This window comes from Perca flavescens, chromosome 3 (assembly GCF_004354835.1).
Source record: "Perca flavescens isolate YP-PL-M2 chromosome 3, PFLA_1.0, whole genome shotgun sequence".
Classification (NCBI taxonomy): Eukaryota; Metazoa; Chordata; class Actinopteri; order Perciformes; family Percidae; genus Perca; species Perca flavescens.
Window position 1 is genome coordinate 27,618,824 of NC_041333.1, and position 9,844 is coordinate 27,628,667.

At 40.2% G+C, this 9,844-nt stretch overlaps 1 protein-coding gene across 2 annotated transcripts; it reads right to left on the reverse strand.

Annotated features, from left to right (window-relative positions):
• Positions 1-1,020: 1,020 nt before the first annotated feature.
• tagln (transgelin) lies at positions 1,021-7,914 on the reverse strand. Of its 2 annotated transcripts, XM_028572991.1 has the most exons (6): positions 7,727-7,914; positions 3,630-3,672; positions 2,549-2,737; positions 2,239-2,410; positions 1,948-2,050; positions 1,021-1,822 (listed from the first exon to the last, which is right to left on the reverse strand). In XM_028572991.1, the coding sequence occupies exons 2-6, from the start codon at positions 3,639-3,641 to the stop codon at positions 1,684-1,686; spliced, it is 615 nt and encodes a 204-aa protein (XP_028428792.1). In that variant the 5' UTR covers positions 3,642-3,672; positions 7,727-7,914; the 3' UTR covers positions 1,021-1,683. The 2 variants fall into 2 exon arrangements, with proteins under 2 accessions (XP_028428792.1, XP_028428793.1); XM_028572992.1 differs by lacking the exon at positions 3,630-3,672 and having other exon boundaries at positions 7,727-7,912.
• Positions 7,915-9,844: the final 1,930 nt, after the last annotated feature.

Below are 9,844 nucleotides of genomic sequence, written 5' to 3' on the forward strand. Positions count from 1 at the left end.
AATTATTTTGTAAAAATATAAGTTACTGTATGTGTGTTATGTAGCAAAAAAACGTGTTTAAAAATGGCAAAATATTTTAAAGAGGTTTAACAAGACATAAGATACTACAGCTACGCACACTAGCAGTACTGTGAGGCTGTACTTAAGGCACAGCGGTGCTTTGAGCTAAATGCTATCGCCAGCATGCTAACTGATATAATACCATAAATTTGTATATATATATATATATAAAATATCTCTTTGATATAATACTATCAAGATTCTCCATGCTCATATTCAGCATGATGATGTTAAGCAGGTAAGCTGTTGATGTTTAACATGGTCACCATCTTAGTTTAGCCTGTTCATGCTAACATTCGCTGCATGTAGCACAAAGCACAGCTGAAGTTAATGGGAATGTCATTAGATTTGCAGTTATTTGGTCATAATCCAAAGTATTGGCATTAAAGTCATAACATTGCCATCCCTTAAACCATGCCGCCAGTATGGCTAAAGTAAAAACTCCAATTAATTTCAAACAAAGAACTGCAGGTTACTAACCATAGATATCTATGACTATAACCTTTTTGGAACACATAGCAACATGTACACATGTGCCTTATGTGCCACCTAGCTTCAGATATAAAATGCCCAAACTGGCATAACTGCCAGAAGGCAGACATTTTCAAGAGTTAAAGGAACGGTTCACATTTTGTCAAGTCTGTTAAAACTATGGTAAACATACATTGAGTGTTATTTTTTGCTGGAATTACTGCTGTCTGTGAAGAGATCTCTTCCTAGCACAACTCCACAGATCAGACATGCATTTTTACACAAACAAAAGGGCTATGGAGTGTTTCCACCATTTTTTACATGCCCATTACCGGCAAGTGAGTATTGTTTTAAGACACACCTAAAAAAACTATCATTTGAAATATTGTTGTAAAACAAAGTTCCAGTGAATGGTTGTACTTTTCTAATTTTCCCATTTCCCGGAATGGTCAGACGGAATAATTCAGAATCACAAAGTCAGTTCAGAAATGTATTTCAAAGTCATTATTTAATAAGACAATGTACAAAAATATTGGCACTGATACATCAGGCATAGTATTGTGGGAAGTGGTAGGTAGGAACAATAAACAAGAAACATACTGTAAATGCACTGATGTACTGGTCCGACATGGGTTGTATCACCACTCAATTTGGAAATAAGGTATTTGTGTTAGAATCCAGAACCAATATTTCAAAAAATCTAATAAAACAGTGGCATAATTCAGACATGTGTTATGTATCAGAGATGAGACAGTGGTCAAATATTTGTAAAAGCAGTGTTTTTTCATATTAGGTAGGAACAGATCAACTTTTGGCACATCATCTTGTTGTTTTTACCTCCAAGGCATTGAATTGGTCATTTTTAAGGTTACTATTTTCCGCTACAAACGCTCAGTTGTACTGGTCCTGACTGCAGTGGTAGGGTCTAAGCATGGTGAGCTCTGTGATGATCACCAGTGCAAGTATATGTAAGGGGCTCAGGGCACGTTCAAAGACCAGGAAGTAGGGGGTACTTGTTAGAAAGAAGCACATTTCTGAAGCAGAACATGTTTTACAATGAAAGAGGAGTGGTAGTGGACCTCTTAGGCGCTAACAGGCTCTAAGAAGGTGTAAGGGGCTGAAGAGGTTTTGGGTATCTGTGATTCAGTGATTTTACAGGATCTGTCGAGCTCTTCCATAGCTCATGCCCTCCTGACTGGCTCCCTTATTGGTCCCCATCTGTAGGCCAATTACATTTTTGCCAGCCTTCAGCTGGTCTTCGCTGAAGTCTCGCTTGTTCTCCTGAGATTTCCTGCAACACATCATTGAAAATGTCACTGAATTTTCAGAACTTAACTGCAATGTTCTATGAATATTTTATTATTTTAATCAGAATCGGTTAAATAAAGCAGTTGACATTTCATGTATTGGACTCACTTGAAGAACCAGTTAGGGTCTCCATTGTATGTGCCTTCATCCTTAGTGACGGCCAAGCTGCCCAGAGCTGACAGGGTCCTCTGCACTGCCGCCAGGTCCTTAGCTGTCCCCACACACAAACACACAGCTAGGATTATTTACTCTAATAATCATCACACTATGATGTTTCTCAAATCCAAACAATTTTTCCTCTACCACACAACCAAAGTGCTTAAACCCAAGACAAATCTTGTCTTCTAGCATTAAATGTTTGCAGTAACTGAGGAATGAAGACCATGAAACCCATCTCACCTTCCCACAAGTCCACAGTCTGGAACATGTCAGTCTTGGTGACGCCGTACTTCTCAGCAGCGTTGAGAAACTGGGAGATCTGCTCCATCTGTTTGAAGGCCATGGATGAGCTCTGGATCTTCTTCACGGGTTTCTCTCCGGTGAACAGACTGTTAATCAGTTCGCTCAGAACCTGGTGAGACCAGAAGGAGGGACAAAGGGTGAGGGAGAAAGAGGAAGAAAGGAAGGAGAGGCATAAAGAAATATCTTAACCTTAGGAAATCATAACATCTAGAAAAAAAAAGTAATCAAACAGGTGTGTTGCACTCACACATCCGTCTTTCAGCCAGGCCTGGAAGCCCATTTTGCCTGCCTCTGGCTTTCCCACACCGGAGCCACACTGACGGCTGATCCACTCCACAAGGATCTGCTCCAGCTCAGGGTCGTACTTGCTGTCGATCTTATCCTGAACCGCCCGGCTCAAGCCGAAGGATGGACCCTTGTTAGCCATGCCGACTCCCTGAGAGTGTGAAATGGCGGGTGGAAAGATTGAAAAGATTGAGAAGAAAAGGTGAATGGAGAAGATGGATAATATAGTGGAGGGAGATGGGTGAGCGAGGCAGTGTAAAAGAGACAGGAATGAAGTAAAGGAGAGAGAAAAAACATTATGTTATTAATTATCTCTGGAAAAGTATGAAATCTAAGTAAATGTGATAATGGGTAGTTGAATTTTCACTGGTATCATCCTGACAATTTACAGCAGACTGTATATCCATGACATCATACAGCTTTTATAAACTTACTGTTTTCTTGAGCATCCCATTATGCCTACCTTTTAGTCCAGAATTGTTGTTATTAGGTGACAAACAATAGCTTACATTTACATTGCAGTAAAATTTGGATGTAGCCTGTTTGCACAAACATGCATAGGTGTGCGAATAATCTAGATGAAGGCATTTACTTTCAAACACACTGCTTCCTTGTATACATATATATAAATATATTGTACTGTATATTATATACACCAAAGCGTGTAAAAAAAAGCGTGTATGTAAGCGAAAATGCCCAGCACTTAATTTATTAACAGCATTGCGTCTCCTAATACACACCATTTAGCCCTATCAGGACCTGCTGTGTCCGAGGCAAAGTGGTGTGCAATGGGAGCTCTTTATCAGGCAGCATTTTTTGCATATATTCTCCCTTTACACCCACGCACACACACACACACACACACACACACACACACACACACACACACACACACACACACTCTCTCTCTCTCTTTCTCTCTCTCTCTTTGTCAACACATAAGTATATCATTGCCAGCACTTTTTTGTCTTATGCCTCTGTATTGCCTTTGGGCCAGCAGCCAAGTGCAAACCCATATCAAAGTGCTGTCTGCACTGTCCAACCTTTGTTGCCATCTTGATGTCAGGCCACTTCAACTTCCTTTTCCTGGGGAGGTTCAAAGTTCAAATGTTAAAGGTTAAACCCAGGAATTGACTGGAGGAGGCTCATCCTTGGCATAGGATGTGGGATGTTGTAACCAAGGGCAACAACAAACTTCAGTGTATGAACAATATGCAATCCTCTTCTGTATTGCTGTGTACACGCAGTCTTTTTGCACTGGTCACAGAATGTCAAGATGGGCCAAGACTAGGACTGATGTAGGTCTTTTTATGTTTCGAATAAATCTGTCTCATTATATTGCCAATATGCACAACAAGAGGATACACAGACAGAGATGACAAGTAACAAGTACTGTAGCTAATACTCAGGTTCTTCTTTCTCCTCCTTATGTACTTCACCTCATTTCTTTCTGTCTTCTCTTTCTCCATTGCTCCCTTGCATCCTCCCTTTCTTTCTCCTTTCCATATCTTTCATCTTTAACTAATCTGAGGGCATAGCCTAATGTAGATACAAAGGTTTCATCAGACCTGCAATATGGCAGCTAAGTTGTGAACAAAATGCTGGCATGTTCTATCCTTTTAAACCGATATGACAAACTTGCTAGCATGAAGTTACCTACATATCCAACAGACAGGAAGCAACGTTATCGTTAATTTGGAGGTGTGTTTGTGTCCACCTGTTGAATACAGGTCTAATAGCCCTTAGGGAAATATCTGGCTCAATAGCTGTTAAATGCTGCACCGTGTTCACCAGCTAGCCTCTAACTTTGTCTGTCTGCTCTTTGGTGCTGAACAGGTAGTGTGAGTTTTTCAGAGCTTTCTTTTTACTAAAAACAGCGGACTGCTGCTGGAAATGATCTGATGAGAATGGGGGGAATGAACCAAAGTAATACAAATAGCTGAAAGACCCTCAAATGACCTATGACCTGTATAGTTGATGTACACTCAATGAGTACTATGGGTAATTTTACTTATTCGTAGTAGTAGATTATTTGTTACATTGTGGTAATGCTTAATAAAGCATTTGTATATTATACTGTATGTGTTCCACCACTGCAACTAGATATACTGCATGTCTGCATAATAGAGTCTGCATGCCAATGGCATTAATGAATTCCTGCCCAGAGTGTTACCACCAACCCAATTTAATGTTCTTTGCATTCCCTGTGGTGCTTTTCCAGGCCGCAAGAAACCAAACACACATGCTGGGCAACACGCTCTCTTACATACAACCACAAGTTCAAATACTATATTTAATCTTCATCTGTCTGCCTTTCGCTTTTACTGTACTGGTACACAAATATCTCTTGTTATTCCCACTGACATGTCTCATTATATAATCATTATTACAGAGTAATGTTTGTTTGGTATCCAGTTACCTTGTCTTTTTTCCATTGGCCTCTAGTTCACTGACTCTGACACTCACTGATTTCTGATTTCTGATTATGTTCTTAGCCACATATAGTAAACTACTCCCTGGACCACAATTGCAAAACACATATACACACACACACACACACACACACACACACACACACACACACACACACACACACACACACACTACACTCTTTGTAGGGAAAGAAATAGAAGTTGTTCACCACATTGTGCACTCAATGACTTCTCCCATTAGTCCTGTATCAGCCTGTATGTGTGCATTGCATGACAACCATGCAAACATCGCATAATAGTCTAAGAGGTCAAATGAGTCTGTTAGGGCCTGTTCTCTATTTCTGGTATTTATGTGTATCTAGGGACTTGTTGTAATCCTTGGGACCCGGCCCAGGTCTAATAACTCAAGATGATCTGCTAAACAAGCTTCTGTGCTGTCTGGCTGCTTCTCTTTAATATTTAAGGCAGTGTTCACTTGACATAGTATATAAAAACATTTGCATAAGCTGCTAGTATAATTACTACTGGTATTAGTACAAAAGCTACTTCTGCCACTGTTACTGCTACTGCTGATGCAACTTTTGCTGCTGCAATGACATTTACTACTACAATAGAATCCAACTAGTCATGTGTAACATCTGTCTATACTATAAAATCACTAGCCTAGTGCCATGAACTAGTACTGCTATTTGTAGTATTAATTCATTACTACTATTGATAGTAATCCTAACACTATACAGGAGAAAGTTTCTAAGATTCAATGAAAAAAATGAGCAATAAAATAAAACTAATGACTTTAAACATGAATATTTTATAAACTACAAAAAGGAAAATATGGAGATAAAGTAAAAAATAAATAAAATAAAAAGCCTAAAATGTTCCTTTCAGACATCTTAAAGTGCCTCATCCCACAAATATGACTTAATTATCTCCGTCCATCCATCTCTCTCAGTTGTGTTTTTCCTGCTCTGTTTCTCTATTACCATGGTAAATCCACCTAATGCCAGAACAGGAAACCAGTGTGAGGGCTGTGGCAACTGTGGCAGGCTGAGAGGACATGGCGTCATGCGGCCTTGCCTCTTTTACAGTTAACTAGCTAACCACCATATAATGAGTTGTTCGCTGTAATAATTCTATCCTCTAGGCCAGGGATAGTTCTAAAGCAGCTATAAAGCTTGGCTAGATTAAGTACAGTTCCGCAGTGTGGATGTCACTGGAGTCCTCTGGCTCTCCCTGCTAGCTGATGTACAGTACAACTGTAGGCTACAGGCTCAGAGCTCTTTTGTTACATGGCTCTGGTTTATGCCAGCTGCACAGAATTTGCGGCTTTGCTTAGACGTGCCAAACTTTTATGAGCACCGAAGGCATTTTCTGACACTGCTGCCAAGACCCTTCATGGTTCTGATTATTCTGACAAACTTTATAGCTGCTGTGTGTCTGACCCCATGCATTTTTACTGACTCTGAAGTGTAGATAGTGCTGTCCGATTCAGCTCAGTGCCAGAGCCCCTGCACTGTTAACACGGATGTGGTTAGTTCACGGCCTTATATTGTCCTGCTGTGTTTTTGTGCTGCGCCAGGATTGGCAGTGGAGATAGTGTTATCTTCTCCTGTTGCTACTGCTTAGAAGCTAAGCTGCCTACTGGTACTTCCCTTATGTTACTGATGGCCTGGCCTTTTACTGGAATCACTGGGCGTGCTGGCATCTTTAACAGAAAGCTTTCCCATATTCATAAAGAGAAGACAAAAGTTTGAAGTTTAAATGTTTTGTGTGCAGAGGATCTACTTCTGCGTGTATGTGTCAATGTACTATCTGCTTTTCTGAAATATATTTCTACCTGCCAGTCTGTCTATCTGCATCTATGTGCTCGTCAGAAATGTGATTACCTTTCAAGCATTGTGAATTCAAAGGCTTCCGTATGGCAGTGGATCATTTGCTTTTGCAAATAAAAGTATGTACACTGACAGAGATATGCATCACTGTCTGGCTCACCTCTCTACTTCTTCTCTCCTCGCTTCACATGGAAAATATATTAACCCCCAAAAACATATGAATCATATTAAGGATAAACTGTTTGCAATGAGACATTCCTCTGTCACAAAAAGGTGATTGTGGAAATCCCAGTAAAAAGCAGTCAGCTTGTGTTCAACCAGACTCCATCTCAAAACAGCAGTTTTTAACAGATGATTATGATGAAACTGAACAAGTGAACAATATTTGATCGATCACATGCAACATATTTACGTATATATAAATTCTGACAGACATCACCCACACAGGATTGAATGAAACAGTAACTCAAACAATAGATATGATACTCACATATAAGCTACAGAAACTTCAGGAAACTTAAAACTTAGACATGTTAAACAACCTTAAGTATTATATACATACATATATGTGATACTATTTAACTCATGGTCAAATGCAGATGCATCTCAAAGTGTATATATCTGACCTCTCCTTGGACTGTTAGATGATTACATTGACTGCTACTTCTGATAATATCACTTTATAGTCACACACGGAAGATGAAGGACACATATGCATATTTTTTATATGAAGCTAGGAAGGCCTCAAAACTACTGACTGACTGGTCTATAAAGCGGTGGCCTCTTGCCATCAACCACTTTGTCCTACTAAGCCTGTCCCAAATCCAGTTCAGGAGTTTTATCCTGTATGGAGGAATAAAAGAAAAGTATACTCACTGTGTGAAGGAATAGGTCAGTTTTCTGCTGGCTACTAGTGCAGCGTGTGGGGTTGAGTATGGATGCTTGACTGAGTGTTTGTATATGCTTCGCAGGGACCTCCCTCTCAAAAATGCCGGCTTAAAAGGAGCAGATGAGGAGAGATGACTTCACTAGTCTACCAAGAGAGCGAGAAAGGGAGGGAGGGAGGGAGGGAGGAGGGAGCGTGAAGAAGAAATAGGAGGGAGAGAGGGGAAGGAAAAAAGGAAACTTCATCCTTAAAAGGGCATGGCCTTTCAGCAGCTCCCTGTCTGTGTGTGCGTCTCTTCCCCTAGTTAAAAAGCCCAGCCATATTTGGGTAGAGCTGTTCTATGTAGAGCAGAGACAGCAGACAGCAGTCAGCCAGCGTTGGTTTGGTCAGCAGGAATTCTCCAAATACTTTCACCACATCCCTCCTCGTTCAAAGTGGCAGCAAGATGGTTCTGGAGTGTGTGGAGGCTGATGGAAAGGGGGAGGGGGAAGAGTAGAAATGGAGAGAAAAGAGATGGGACTAGAAGAAAATAGGGAACGAGGCACTGGATGTGGAAACAAAGAATTATAGTGTTGCTTCTATCTCATTGTAGTGTAGGAGCTATTTCAAAAGTGACTTATTGTTTCCACATTTTTGCATATTAAGGAGGGAAGGAAAGGAGAGGAGAGTAGAGGAGAGGAGAGGAGAGGAGAGGATTGGGGATCGGGAGGAGAGTAAGAAGAGGGAGAGGGGGAAGGGAGGAGAGGAAGAAGCAGGAGTGGGAGAGGAGATGAAGAAAAAGAGCATTGGATTCCGGAGGAGAGGAGAGGAAAAAAGAGGGGAGAGGGGTAGGGGACGAGAGGAAGAAGGGGGAGAAGAGAGGGAGAGGAGAAAAAGAGGAAAGGAAAAGGGAGGAGAGGAAGAAAGAGAGAAGAGGAATAAGAAGAGGAAAAAGGAGGGGAGGAGAGAAGGAAGGAGGTGAGGAGAGGAAGAAAGAGAGGAGAGGAATAAGGAGGTGAGTAGAGGAAGAAGGAGAGGAAGAAGGAAGGGAGCAGAGAGAGAGGATAGAAGAAGTGGGAGTGAACAGGAGTGACAGAGTCATCATTCAGGCAGAGAACTCCATGTAAGTCCTGGGTCCTCTTCAGTAGCTATGTGTGTGTATACCTCCACCACCATCATGACATTTCCATCACTTCCATTTCATCACCTTTTGGCAGTACTGCTGTTTGAATATAAGAGGTGTTGAACATTTGCTCATAACTGCAGTTGGCTTCACTCCCTCAGTGGAATGTTGAAGACAGATCACACTCAGGACGAGACGCTCATATGTATCCACTTTTACACACACATTTTGTGGGATTCATAGACAACAGAGCAACAAATCTGATGTCTTAACGAGTGTCATTTTCTTTTCTTTTCACCACAATAACTCTGTATTAATGGCCTTTTGCCTGATCAAAGCAGAATTTCTTTATATCAAGAAAACTAACTGGCCAATATCACAAAATGTTATCTTGTGAGCATAAGAAAACAGCATTTTTTTAATCTATTTGGTCTTATCTTTCCTAATTGCCTAAATAAAAGCAAATTAAATATATAAATTAAGTGGAATACAATACACATTATATGTATTTCAACCCCGTCTCTTTCAACACTTTATTAGGGTTATGATTAGGGAAAGATTGTGGTCTTGGTTTAGTACACAGGGACTTAAAGTAACTTTTTCAGATTCAAGTAGAACCTCATCTGTGTTTTTAATCTAAGTATTAGCTGTTTTACTCATGTCCTGTTTTTCAGCATTTGCATCATTGCATCCCTGGGCTGTACTTGCTCCACTCGCTACATTTAGAATGACATGGCTGTGCTCTACTTAAGTGTTTTCATACTATGTAGTTGGTTTATGCATTTTTTATTTAACTAATTTATTTTTTTGTTTCTTCTGTCACAGACTGAAAACTCATCTTTTCAGACTGCATCTTGGCCCATGAAAATATGAAAAAATAAACAATAAATACCTTTATTTAGCTCTTGTTTCTAAAATATAGCACTGAATGCACTTATTAAGTCGCTTTGGATAAAAGCATCAGCGAAATGAATGTAATTTAAAAGTACAAATTTAAATGGCTACA

Excerpts from the sequence above, each read along its gene's own strand:
- tagln (XM_028572991.1), bottom strand. Across the intron at positions 2,411-2,548 it reads CCTGGCTGAAAGACGGATGT|GTTCTGAGCGAACTGATTAA; the intron begins GTGAGTGCAACA and ends TGGTCTCACCAG. Across the intron at positions 2,051-2,238 it reads GACTGTGGACTTGTGGGAAG|CTAAGGACCTGGCGGCAGTG; the intron begins GTGAGATGGGTT and ends GTGTGGGGACAG.